Here is a 14653-nt window from a genome sequence, read left to right as displayed (position 1 = left end):
TACATTAACCTGTATCCGTCATACTCTCAACTGATGCATGACTACTAAGAAGTATGTGGAAAAGGAGAACTTCAAAGCAGACAATTGAGCCGTAATCTATACAGAGCATCTTACTACAAAGACACATAATTCATCCAGGTTACTGCTGGAGAACTCTGCTCCTTCCTCTATCTACCTCTCCTCTCCTGATATACTCTGTGCTGCTGGAGGACTCTGCTCCTTCCACTATCTACCTCTCTCCTGATATACTCTGTGCTGCTGGAGGACTCTGCTCCTTCCACTATCTACCTCTCCTCTCCTGATATACTCTGTGCTGCTGGAGAACTTTGCTCCTTCCTCTATCTACCTCTCCTCTCCTGATATACTCTGTGCTGCTGGAGGACTCTGCTCCTTCCACTATCTACCTCTCCTCTCCTGATATACTCTGTGCTGCTGGAGGACTCTGCTCCTTCCACTATCTACCGCTCCTCTCCTGATATACTCTGTGCTGCTGGAGGACTCTGCTCCTTCCACTATCTACCTCCTCTCTCCTGATACTCTGTGCTGCTGGAGGACTCTGCTCCTTCCACTATCTACCTCCCCTCTCCTGATATACTCTGTGCTGCTGGAGGACTCTGCTCCTTCCACTATCTACCCCTCCTCTCCTGATATACTCTGTGCTGCTGGAGGACTCTGCTCCTTCCACTATCTACCTCTCCTCTCCTGATATACTCTGTGCAGCTGGAGGACTCTGCTCCTTCCTCTATCTACCTCCCCACTCCTGATATAGTCTGTGCTGCTGGAGGACTCTGCTCCTTCCTCTATCTACCTCCCCTCTCCTGATATACTCTGTGCTGCTGGAGGACTCTGCTCCTTCCTCTATCTACCTCCCCTCTCCTGATATAGTCTGTGCTGCTGGAGGACTCTGCTCCTTCCTCTATCTACCTCTCTCCTGATATACTCTGTGCTGCTGGAGGACTCTGCTCCTTCCACTATCTACCTCTCCTCTCCTGATATAGTCTGTGCTGCTGGAGGACTCTGCTCCTTCCACTATCTACCTGTCCTCTCCTGATATACTCTGTGCTGCTGGAGGACTCTGCTCCTTCCACTATCTACCCCTCCTCTCCTGATATACTCTGTGCTGCTGGAGGACTCTGCTCCTTCCACTATCTACCTCCCCTCTCCTGATATACTCTGTGCTGCTGGAGGACTCTGCTCCTTCCTCTATCTACCTCCCCTCTCCTGATATACTCTGTGCTGCTGGAGGACTCTGCCCCTTCCACTATCTACCCCTCCTCTCCTGATATACTCTGTGCTGCTGGAGGACTCTGCTCCTTCCACTATCTACCTCCCCTCTCCTGATATACTCTGTGCTGCTGTAGGACTCTGCTCCTTCCTCTATCTACCTCCCCTCTCCTGATATAGTCTGTGCTGCTGGAGGACTCTGCTCCTTCCTCTATCTGCCTCCCCTCTCCTGATATACTTTGTGCTGCTGGAGGACTCTGCTCCTTCCACTATCTGCCTCTCCTCTCCTGATATACTCTGTGCTGCTGGAGGACTCTGCTCCTTCCACTATCTACCTCTCCTCTCCTGATATACTCTGTGCTGCTGGAGGACTCTGCTCCTTCCTCTATCTGCCTCCCCTCTCCTGATATACTTTTTGCTGCTGGAGGACTCTGCTCCATCCACTATCTACCCCTCCTCTCCTGATATACTCTGTGCTGCTGGAGGACTCTGCTCCTTCCACTATCTACCTCTCCTCTCCTGATATACTCTGTGCAGCTGGAGGACTCTGCTCCTTCCTCTATCTACCTCCCCTCTCCTGATATAGTCTGTGCTGCTGGAGGACTCTGCTCCTTCCTCTATCTACCTCCCCTCTCCTGATATAGTCTGTGCTGCTGGAGGACTCTGCTCCTTCCTCTATCTACCTCACCTCTCCTGATATACTCTGTGCTGCTGGAGGACTCTGCTCCTTCCACTATCTACCTCTCCTCTCCTGATATACTCTGTGCAGCTGGAGGACTCTGCTCCTTCCTCTATCTACCTCCCCTCTCCTGATATACTCTGTGCTGCTAGAGGACTCTGCTCCTTCCTCTATCTACCTCCCCTCTCCTGATATAGTCTGTGCTGCTGGAGGACTCTGCTCCTTCCTCTATCTACCTCACCTCTCCTGATATACTCTGTGCTGCTGAAGGACTCTGCTCCTTCCACTATCTACCTCCCCTCTCCTGATATAGTCTGTGCTGCTGGAGGACTCTGCTCCTTCCTCTATCTACCTCCCCTTTCCTGATATACTCTGTGCTGCTGGAGGACTCTGCTCCTTCCACTATCTCCCTCTCCTCTCCTGATATACTCTGTGCTGCTGGAGGACTCTGCTCCTTCCACTATCTACCTCTCTCCTGATACTCTGTGCTGCTGGAGGACTCTGCTCCTTCCACTATCTACCTCTCTCCTGATACTCTGTGCTGCTGGAGGACTCTGCTCCTTCCACTATATACCTCTCTCCTGATACTCTGTGCTGCTGGAGGACTCCGCTCCTTCCACTATCTACCTCCCCTCTCCTGATATACTCTGTGCTGCTGGAGGACTCTGCTCCTTCCACTATCTACCTCTCCTGATATACTCTGTGCTGCTGGAGGACTCTGCTCCTTCCACTATCTCCCTCTCCTCTCCTGATATACTCTATGCTGCTGGAGGACTCTGCTCCTCCCACTATCTACCTCTCCTCTCCTGATATACTCTGTGCTGCTGGAGGACTCTGCTCCTTCCACTATCTACCTCTCCTCTCCTGATATACTCTGTGCTGCTGGAGGACTCTGCTCCTTCCACTATCTACCTCTCCTCTCCTGATATACTCTGTGCTGCTGGAGGACTCTGCTCCTTCCACTATCTACCTCTCCTCTCCTGATATACACTGTGCTGCTGGAGGATTCTGCTCCTTCCACTGTCTACCCCTCCTCTCCTGATATACTCTGTGCTGCTGGAGGACTTTGCTCCTTCCACTATCTACCTCTCCTCTCCTGATATACACTGTGCTGCTGGAGGACTCTGCTCCTTCCACTATCTACCTCTCCTCTCCTGATATACGCTGTGCTACAGGAAGACTCTGCTCCTTCCACTATCTACTTCTCCTCTCCTGATATACTCTCTGCTGCTGGAGGACTCTGCCCCTTCCTCTATTCTAACCCTCCTCTCCTGATATACTCTGTGCAGCTGGAGGACTCTGCTCCTTCCTCTATCTACCTCCCCTCTCCTGATATAGTCTGTGCTGCTGGAGGACTCTGCTCCTTCCTCTATCTACCTCCCCTCTCCTGATATACTCTGTGCTGCTGGAGGACTCTGCTCCTTCCTCTATCTACCTCCCCTCTCCTGATATAGTCTGTGCTGCTGGAGGACTCTGCTCCTTCCTCTATCTACCTCTCTCCTGATATACTCTGTGCTGCTGGAGGACTCTGCTCCTTCCACTATCTACCTCTCCTCTCCTGATATAGTCTGTGCTGCTGGAGGACTCTGCTCCTTCCACTATCTACCTGTCCTCTCCTGATATACTCTGTGCTGCTGGAGGGCTCTGCTCCTTCCACTATCTACCCCTCCTCTCCTGATATACTCTGTGCTGCTGGAGGACTCTGCTCCTTCCACTATCTACCTCCCCTCTCCTGATATACTCTGTGCTGCTGGAGGACTCTGCCCCGTCCACTATCTACCCCTCCTCTCCTGATATACTCTGTGCTGCTGGAGGACTCTGCTCCTTCCACTATCTACCTCCCCTCTCCTGATATACTCTGTGCTGCTGGAGGACTCTGCTCCTTCCTCTATCTACCTCCCCTCTCCTGATATAATTTGTGCTGCTGGAGGACTCTGCTCCTTCCACTATCTACCTCCCCTCTCCTGATATACTCTGTGCTGCAGGAGGACTCTGCTCCTTCCTCTATCTGCCTCCCCTCTCCTGATATAATTTGTGCTGCTGGAGGACTCTGCTCCTTCCACTATCTGCCTCTCCTCTCCTGATATACTCTGTGCTGCTGGAGGACTCTGCTCCATCCACTATCTACCCCTCCTCTCCTGATATACTCTGTGCTGCTGGAGGACTCTGCTCCTTCCACTATCTACCTCTCCTCTCCTGATATACACTGTGCTGCTGGAGGACTCTGCTCCTTCCACTATCTACCTCTCCTCTCCTGATATACGCTGTGCTACAGGAAGACTCTGCTCCTCCCACTATCTACTTCTCCTCTCCTGATATACTCTCTGCTGCTGGAGGACTCTGCCCCTTCCTCTATTCTAACCCCCTCTCCTGATATACTCTGTGCTGCTGGAGGACTCTGCTCCTTCCACTATCTACCTCTCCTCTCCTAATATACTCTGTGCTGCTGGAGGACAGAGTATATTCGAGTTCTCCAGCAGCACAGAGTATATCAGGAGAAATAGAGAGTGGAAAGAGCAGAGTCCTCCTGCAGCACAATCTACCTCTCCTGATATACTCTGTGCTGCTGGAGGACTCTGCTCCTCCCAGTATCTACCTCTCCTTATTTTTGCTGGAAGACCTGGTTGCTATTCTCTATTTACTCAACCAGATTTCATGTCAGATAGGCTTCCACCAAATTTATTTTTAATATTTTTTTATTTAAGGCTTCCTTTACATTAGATAATTTTCATATACAGTATCTCTTAAAGGGACTCCGAGCAGTGCATAAAAACAAAATCGGAACTTACCTTGGGCTTTCTACAGCCCACCGTAGGTCAGTAGGTCCCTCGGCGTCCTTCTGGCTCCTTTCCCAGTCCCTGCTCATAAATGGCTCCCGACGACACCGGGACTGAGTGTCGGGCTCTCTCTTCCTGAAAGATGACGTTAGACGTCATCACGCCAGTTTAATCGCACATGCGCAGTACTGTCACGCCAGCCGGCGTGTTGTCCCGAGGCGGCCGGCATGATGACTACTAGCATCATCTTACAGGAAGAGAAAGCCCGACACTCGGTCCCGGTGTCGTCGGGAGCCATTTATGAGCAGGGACTGGGAAAGGAGCCAGAAGGACGCCGAGGGACCTCCTGACCTACGGTGGGCTGTAGAAAGCCCCAGGTAAGTTCAGATTTTGTTTTTATTTACTGCTCTGAGTCCCTTTAACAGTTTTTCAGCACATCTCAGCCTGACGACAAGTGTTCTTGTTACTTTACAATACTGTGGCACAGCCCCCTGTAGTGGGTAGATTATCTACTGTACAATATCTTCAGTCTCAGCTGATTTCATTTACAGTAAACTCTGATCTTCCACATGCACATTCCTGGGAAAGCATTAAAACATGTAATTTCTTTTATTTGCCAAGTTGCCACCAGCGAATGGCATTTCAATCATAGGACTCTCGTGATCATACTAAAGCAACATGATGCCCCCCCCCCCCTGCCGCCAGATCGTCAGGTGGGGGCATCACCCCGGGCACAAATTAAACCAGCGAGTGGGAAAGTTCAGAGAGACGGAGATTAATCTCTAAACAGCTCAGAGGAACGATGGGGATGTAAAAGGTCAGCCTACGCTGCGGCCAGCCCATGACCCGCCATAGCTGCAGATTAGCAGTGGTGTTCAAGCAGAATCCTTCATTCTATGAACGTTGAGAATTAATCCACAGTCTGGATGTAATCTACGCAACCCGAACACATGGGTCTCAATTCACTAAAGGTAGTTCTGTAAAATAATTTAGGTCTGTAAAACACCGCATTCAGTATTACGCTTTTTTTCCAAATTCACTAAGATTTCCCACATGAGGCAGAAGTTCAGTAACATACCAATAAAACATGCTTCAATTCACTTAGGGCCCATTTCCACTAGTTCTGCATCAGTTTTTCTGCATCCAGATTTCTGGATGCGGCTATTTACTACACGCAGATTCTGGATGCAGAAAAGCTCCAATGAATGCCTATGAACACGTTAGTGGAAGCAGGCCCATAGGCATTCATTGGAGTCAGTTTTTCTGCATCCAGAATCTGCGTGTAGTGGAAACAGGCCCTAAGCCCTGCTTGGTAAGTTGCACCAGCTGTGGAGGAGGTCAGGCAGGAAGCTGTGTGTCTTCCCACAAGTGGTGTGCATGAGTCAGGATTGTTCTGTCCAGTGCACAGCAAGCATCGCTTTAGATGTGCTGCAGCCACTAGAGGGAGCTCTTCTGTGTATTAGTATGCAGATATGCACATCTAAAGGGATACAGAAAAGCCTTTTTAAATGTCTCTTTCTCATGCTCTGCCTTTCTGAAGTCCTGCCCTCCAGAGCATCGGATCAAATGAGGCGAGAAGCAGGGCTGTGGGGCTCTCCCTAATGGTTTCTTCATTTACCAAATGGTTTAATCTTTGTGAATTGCAATTTCTTAACATTTCTTGTGGTATTTACCACATAAGTCAGTAATTTACTTTACTAGTCGGGAATTTTACTTTTCAGTGCGGTAGTAGGTTTAGTGAATTGGCATTTCGCAAGGTGATTGGTAAAATCAGCCGTTTTCTGCATTGCCGAATGAGGTAATGATTAGTGAATTGAGGCCATGGAAGCAAAAACCGCCACCATGTCCGAGACTGCTGACCATGTGACAGCATGCGTCAATGTGAGTGGGGTAATGACTAATGACGTTGCAATATTTGCAAACCTCACTAATGTTTATAAGGGTTTTGAGGCCTTAGAATGTATAATAAATAACACGTAGCTTTTAATTATAATTTTAAGATCCTGTTCAGGCATAACACATGATATTATCAAATATTAAAGCCTGAAAAAGCAGCCGTGGTCAAGGCCTTGAAACGTGTTATGCTAGGAACACACCATACAATTTTGTGCTAGATGGTTCGATATATAATTTCCGTCATGTCCGATCTAAAATTTTCGATCGTTTTTCTGGTTGGTTTCTCATAGAAGTGAATGGAAATTAATAATAAAAAAATAAAAAATAAAAATAAAAAAGATACGAGAATTGATCGGGAAATAGAACGGAAAAACAAATAGAAAAAAATTGAATCGAAAATCGACCAATTGTGCGTTCCTAGCATTAGGCCAATTACACCAGGACTATATGACATACGGACTTTTATATTTTATATCATGTTTTATGTCTGAACATGATTTTAAAATTAGAATGAAAAGCTACGTTTTACTTACTGTTCATTCTAAGGCCATTGACTTTTGTTTTCGCCCTACTAATCTGAGGGGTGGCCAATTCAAAGGTTCTAAAAACTATTGTATTATTCCTTTACTAATTACTAATGGCGTCCTGTGTGTTAACCATTGCTCATAGCTGCAGTCAGCAATAATTAGGGTAATAATCTGAGGTAACAACAACTGAAAGTGGACATATACCTTTCAACCAAATTATCGGGATCTTTCACACCAAAGATCATGATACGCAATCACAAAACACATTTTGCAATTTCCACTATGCTAGCCTCAATCGAGAAGCATGAAAAATGGAGCAGAACTACAATTGCCTTTTTAGACAATCAGAAACGCATTCCCTGATTCCAATTATACCTTTACTGTACTTGTGTTTGGAAAATTGCAAGCCTTTTCAAAAACAAAACGGAACGCAGATGGTGGGAAAGGGCCCTTAGGCAGCTAAAATCATTTTCAGCAAATCTGACTGAGATCTGCAGATTGAAATCATTAGATAATGGACAATTAAATGTGAGAGCTAGTTCACACCGGGCGCTTTGGTAGCGTTTTGCTGATCGCCGGCGATCAGCAAAAAGCGTTTTTTTTCACTGTACAGGAGAGCAATTTAGGAGTTATTGCGTTTTGTGAGTCTATAACATTGAAATGCAATCGCTCCAAAAATGCTGCATGCGCCATCAGCAAACCGCTAATCACTGGTGATCGCTACAGTGTGAACACTACCATTGACTTGCATTAGCAGCAACATTTTGCTGATGGCCAGTGATCACTGAAAAAATCACCCAGTGTGAACTATCCCTGAGGGCCTGTTTGAACTAGAGTGGGAGCATATGGGAAGGTAAGAACATTTCCATGGAAGCAGAAGGTGGAATTTGATTGGTCCATGTATGTTGGGGGATCAGGAATAGCCAACTAGGATTCATGGCATTTATAATGATACCTTTTCGATAAAGTTTAATGATTTTTTTCTACTTTAAATATGTGTTGATATGGTTATTGGTACGTACCACCCATTACTCTTTCACCTTTGTAATTGATTGGTCCATTTTATCATGGGAGAAATGGAAAGGCACTGTTTGCATTTATTTTAAAGCGTTTTTCAGGACATGTAAGAAAAGGGATTTTAGATTATAAGCCTTTGGCAGGGTCTGTGTCAGAAACAGAGCCCTTAACCAGTACACTATCCAGCCACTGCTGATCCTAAGCAGAGCTTTGGGCAGTTGGCTGTAAATAATGATGCTAAATGATTTTCACGCCATCACAATACTCACCAGGTTCTGGTGTTCACTTCATATCTGTACAAATCATCCACCAGGCCGTACTTGTTGCCCGGTAAAGCCTTGTACCCGCCGTGCACATATGCAGACTTGGTGATTGGGTCATAGACACTGGTGTGGCCGTATCCACCTTGGACAATGGCACCTCGGGTCTCTGGAACCAGCCAGGTGTTGGTACCTGAAATGAACAAGAACATCCTAAGTCAAGTGTGAACGACACGATTTAACATTACTATGCCAAACATTAAGAGACAATCATCTTGAAAGGGGTCAAATTAAAAAGTTTGTGCCACCGTGGTGAAATTTATGCTCTATGTGCAGTACTATAACTAACAGGAGGAAGTAGGGAAGAAACATTAAGAGGGAGGATGAAAAGGAGAAAAAAAGTAGAGGAGGGCGATGAGAAGGTAGAACAAGGAAGATGAGGATGAGGAGCAAGAAAAGTAGCATTATAAGTACAGGGGGGGAGGAAGCAGGCGGAAACCGATAGTGAAGAGCAGGAAGAACAACAACAAGAGGGCAATGTGACAGAGGAAGAATACAATACAGAAGAAGCAAGGGGTTGAGGTAAAACAACAAAAAGGAATAAGAAGGAGATGAGAAGAAGATGAAAAGTATGTAAAGGAGGGGAAATAGAAGAAAAAGAAGAGGCAGAAGAGTAATAGGAGGAGAAGTTATTGGAAGATAATACATTGGTAGAAAAAAGAGGGACGCTTTTGAAGAGGTGAAGAAAGGAATAGAAAGGAAATAGAGTGAAAGAAAGTGAAAGGGGGAGAAGTGGGATGGGAAGAAAGCAGGGGAAACAGAAGAAGATGAAGTGTAAGAAGACAGAAGATTGAGGGCTCGTTTCCACTAGAGCGAATCTGCATGCGTTTCCTGCATGCAGATTCGCTCAAACAATACTAGTGGATGGCGCCGTTTCCACTTGTCAGGAATTCTGTGCGGCTCGCTCTGCAGAAAAAATCTGCACAGCAGAGCCGTCAGAATTCACACGCCGCACACCCGCACGCGAATCGTCGGTCATGTAACTAAATAGGAAAACCGCAAGCACTTGAGGCTTGCGGGTTTCCCGGCGTTTCCACGCGCGATTTCGTTAAAAAACCCATGTCAATGCTTGCCGGCATTGACATGGTAAAAATCGCGTCGTTAAAATCGCGAACGATTCCACGTGAAAATCCGCATGAAAACGGCAACGAATCCGCAACCGTATACAGATTCGTTGACGCGTTTTCCGCGAGAAAATCGTGCCGCACAAGTGGAAACGTACCCTGAGAGATAAAAATCAAATGGAAGAAAAAAAGGGGGCGATGAAAACAAGGGTAGAACATAATGAAAAAGGCACGGACAATAAGAGTTAAAAAAATAAAAAATGAGTGAGGAGGATACAAAGAAGACTGATCATGAAAAAATGATCAGTCTTCTTTGTTATTGGAGAGCAGCTGCATCTGAAATCTTCTGGACACCCAAGTGGAGTTGGGTTTGTGCATCCCCGCCAGCATCAAGTGGTTGGTTGCCCCCTGTGAAACCTACCTTTGGGAGTACCTTGTTTTATTTACCACACGTTATTCCATTTTGTGACATATTGCGCTATTAAGGCACACCCATCAGCACAATTGTATGCTCTCCCTGTGTCCGTGTGGGTTTTCCTCCAAGCACTCTGTTTTCCTCCCACATCTCAAAAACATACAGATAAGTTTACTGGCTTTCCCCAAAATTGGCCCTAGACTATGATCCATGCACTACATGATAAATACATAGACATATGACTATGGTAGGGATTAGATTGTGAGCCTCGCTGAAGGACAGTTAAAGGGAACCTAAACTGAGAGGGATATGGATGTTTCCTTTTAAACAATACCAGTTGCCGGTCAGTCCTGCTGATCTCTTTGGCTGCAGTAGTGGCTGAATCACACACCTGAAACAAGCATGCAGCTAATCCAGTCTGACTTCAGTCAGAGCACCTGATCTGCATGCTTGTTCAGGGGCTGTGGCTGAAAGTATTGGAGACACAGGATAAGCAGGAGAGGCAGGCAACTAGTATTATTTTAAAAAGGAAAAATCAACATCCTTCTCAGTTTAGGTTCCCTTCAGGTGACAAGACAATATACTCTGTACAGCGCTGCGGAAGATGTCGGCGCTATATAAATACTAAATAAGAATAATAAAAATACATTATTGCATGTATCACAGCAAAGAGGACAGTTAGGCCTGGTTCACACATAAATCTGCACATTTCTGGTCTGGTCCAGTACTGTCTTGTCAGTTTTGAATCAGTTTTCTATCAGTTTTACCTGACTGGATTGGAAATGTACACCTTTTATGTGTGAACACAGAAAAAGTAACACATACAAAACTGATGTCACCTGTCAAAAACGGACAGGACTGGACATTTTTATGTGTGAACCAAGCCTTCTGTGCCATTTGTAGCACACGTTTCCAGTCGGTTAAAACATATGGTAAAAACGTGTACTTTTAAATGGGTGATTTTATTATGGTATTGTGCTTTTTTTTCTCCAATTGGAAGGGAAATGGGAGTGGTTGTGCTGTGCCAAAAAATAGTTTTGCTTCTTTCCATAGTGCTGATCACTGTACCCAGGATTGACCTGGTCACAGAGCTCTGGGTGCTCCTGCACAGCCAATATCAGGTCCTCCACATTGAAAAACCCACTTGGTAGTTATGTTTGTAGCCCTGCTCAATAAACAGGAAGTTCGCAAAGATGGAGCTGAGCGGAGGAGCAAGAAGTTTAGGCAATACGCATTGTCATATGATTTGAGTGCAATGTCCTATGTGGGAATGACTGATATGTTTTTACATTGGCTTTCATTGCCTTCGTGGCGATTTGCTGTTGGGGGAAAAAAACTGCCACGTTCGGACTCTCCACTCAGTTTTCAGGAAAGTAGCCAACAAATCCATTTTTATTTGCAAGACAAAACAGCCAATATGTTTAAGGGACAACTGTAGTGAGAGGGACATGGAGGCTTCCATATTCATTTCCTTTTAAACAGTCCTGCTGAGCTATTTGGCTGCAGTAGTGGCTGAATAACACCAGAAACAAGCATGCAGCTAATCTCAGATCTGACAATAATGTCAGAAACACCTGATCTGCATATGCTTGTTCAGGGGCTGTGGCTAAAAGTACTAGAGGCAGAGGATCAACAGGACTGCCAGGCAACTGGTATTGCTTTAAAGAAAATAAATATGGCAGTCTCCATTTCCCTCTCGTTAGTTGTCCTTTAACATTACGATCTGTGCATGCGTTTTTGTCCAATCAAGAAAGCGTACCAAACGGATACTTTTTATTGCAAGTCTGAAATGGCCCTATCAGTGTAAGCCCCGTTACAGCAGTGACTGTACTCTGCATTACCACCAGCTCTGTACATGGCTAAAGAATAGATCAGAGCTATTTAAATTAAGGCTGATTAGCATATTCAGCAGTGATGCATCGTGGGAGACATCAAATGCTCATTCCAACCTGAATTATAACAAATACCTTATGTTTTAAAATGGTAAACTTTTGTTTTGCATAAATTTTAGTAAGAGGGCTTTTTGGTCCTTTGTAGCCCCTTACACACTCCCGCCTCATCCTACCCCATAGAGCCATTTTAATCCATGCCATGCATTGATGAAGTTCAACCAATCTGATACAGTCTGTATGCATGTTGGAGTATTGTGGCTCTGTAATATTAACAAGCTGACACATCATTGCATTCAGTTCTGGAGGTGTGTTTAGCTTGCAGGGACAACAAAGGATGATTTGCATATTCAGCAGTGATGCATTGTGGGAGACATCAAATGCTCACTCCAACCCAAGTTATCGCAAATACCTTCTGTTTCAAGAAGGTAAATGTTTGTTTTATATAAATTAATAAGAGTGAATGGGCTGCATAAGTAAACACATGGAGCGGCGTACAATTCTCCGGCCCCCTCCGCAGACCACACAGCCAGGAGGAGAAGCTGAATTATAACTCTGTTCCTCTAGATCTAATCATTTCCACAAGCGTGATTGCGGCACAGCCAATTAATATGAGCATGTTACAAGCTGCGGGCGCTCCAGCCGTTTATAAATAATGTATGGATAGGGAGGCAGGATGAATGGATGGAAAAGCTGCTGAATGGAGCTTGGGGGGTGGATAAGAACATGAAGCCCCTTCTAATAATCTCACAACACAGCTAGCCATGTCAGATTATACGCATCACTCGCTGTAAACAGATTTCCCAAGCCAAACACAGCCGGCTGCAAGATGTACTGAGCAGCAGTATCCTGAAAAGCAAAAGAACAAAAACATTTCATGAAAACTGATCCTTCACCACTGTAACTTCACCACCGCAGCTACCCAACCCTAACTTGACCCCTGACCTATTCTTCAACCGACCCTACAGAGGTTAAGTCTGGTACACACATCCAATCTTGATTGGTCAAATTTACCACTTCCATGTAGTAGGAGGCCCGACAGATTTGGAATACTATGGGCAGAGTGTGTATGGGTAGCCATACATCTAGCGATGATGGGCAGATTCGACCAAGAGACAAATCGCTCTCTAATAGAATCACATTAGAGAGAGATCTGTCGGATGCTCATACACCAAAGCCGATTGGCTTTCGATTTCATGTTGAAATCGATCAGAAACAGGCCTTGTGGCGCCGCATCTGCAAACAACATTGTACACACGTGGCAAACCGCACAATATCTGCCTGAGTTGATCCACCGGATGGATCTGGCAAAATGCCCAATATAGTGACTCCTCATTGTCATTTGGCTACATTTTTTACACATTGGTCATCCAATACAACAAAATATGTCATTTGTTGACCGTGTACGAGTCTTTAGGTTCAGTTCAATGTGTACAATTAAATTAAGTCAATGTACATTTGCTTATTTTTAGGGTGTTGGGTTTTTCTGCAAACTTTGCGGGCCCTTTCACACTTATGCGATTAGCAGGCAAATCCCGTTAGTTGCAAAAGCGCTAGCGCTGTTACCCTATGGTAGTGTTCTCACTGCTGCGATTGGTGCCCATTGCGGGCATTTAGCGATTAGCTCCAATCGTAAACGTGTTACCTGCAGCTTTTCGAAGCGCTTCAGAAGCTTATAAAGCGCTGACCGTGATTGCTCTGAAATTGTGGAAGTGTCCAGTGGTTTTTAGCTCTAGAATTTTGCAATTTTAGATGTGAATGGGGCCTGAGAAGGGAAAAAAGACATCAATATGGCTGCATATTTGGTGGACAATGGAAGTTATTTAAAAAAAAAATCTGTCTGGACTTTCAGAATTAAAAACATCAATTCCTAGTTTGGTAATCCAGAGTACCCAAATGTTACCCATTTCAGTGAACTGAGATATCTGCAGGTAGAATGCCTGGTTTAAAGGAAACCTTAACTGATCCATATCCCTGGATGTTCCCTTTTAAGGGCTCGTTTCCACTATTGCGGTGCAGAATCGCCTAGATTCCACCGCTGATGGAATCGCATGCAGGTGCGTTTTTTTACGCGTTATTTTACGCGATTACGCATGCGATTTCGCATAGGTTAGGCTATACAGTGGAGGAAATAATTATTTGACCTCTCACTGATTTTGTAAGTTTGTCCAATGACAAAGAAATGAAAAGTCTCAGAACAGTATCATTTCAATGGTAGGTTTATTTTAACAGTGGCAGATAGCACATCAAAAGGAAAATCGCAAAAATAACCTTAAATAAAAGATAGCAACTGATTTGCATTTCATTGAGTGAAATAAGTTTTTGAACCCCTACCAACCATTAAGAGTTCTGGCTCCCACAGAGTGGTTAGACACTTCTACTCAATTAGTCACCCTCATTAAGGACACCTGTCTTAACTAGTCACCTGTATAAAAGACACCTGTCCACAGAATCAATCAATCAAGCAGACTCCAAACTCTCCAACATGGGAAAGACCAAAGAGCTGTCCAAGGATGTCAGAGACAAAATTGTAGACCTGTACAAGGCTGGAATGGGCTACAAAACCATTAGCAAGAAGCTGGGAGAGAAGGGGACAACTGTTGGTGCGATTGTTCGAAAATGGAAGGAGCACAAAATGAACATCAATCGACCTCGCTCTGGGGCTCCACGCAAGATCTCACCTCGTGGGGTGTCAATGGTTCTGAGAAAGGTGAAAAAGCATCCTAGAACTACACGGGAGGAGTTAGTGAATGACCTCAAATTAGCAGGGACTACAGTCACCAAGAAAACCATTGGAAACACATTACACCGCAATGGATTAAAATCCTGCAGGGCTCGCAAGGTC

General features: G+C 45.4%; 1 protein-coding gene across 2 annotated transcripts in view; it reads right to left on the bottom strand.

The window, feature by feature from the left end:
* The window catches only part of ATRNL1 (attractin like 1), a 903042-nt gene that overhangs the window by 682692 nt on the left and 205697 nt on the right, over positions 1-14653 (bottom strand). For both annotated transcript variants that reach the window (XM_068257926.1, XM_068257927.1), the window contains exon 9: positions 8390-8573. In XM_068257926.1, coding sequence (XP_068114027.1) covers positions 8390-8573 — 184 coding nt within the window. The remainder of the gene's footprint in view (positions 1-8389; positions 8574-14653) is intronic.

Source organism: Hyperolius riggenbachi, chromosome 10 (genome assembly GCF_040937935.1).
Source record: "Hyperolius riggenbachi isolate aHypRig1 chromosome 10, aHypRig1.pri, whole genome shotgun sequence".
NCBI classification, from domain to species: Eukaryota; Metazoa; Chordata; class Amphibia; order Anura; family Hyperoliidae; genus Hyperolius; species Hyperolius riggenbachi.
The sequence above is the reverse complement of the archived record's forward strand: the minus strand, read 5'-3'. Positions and strand labels throughout refer to the sequence as shown.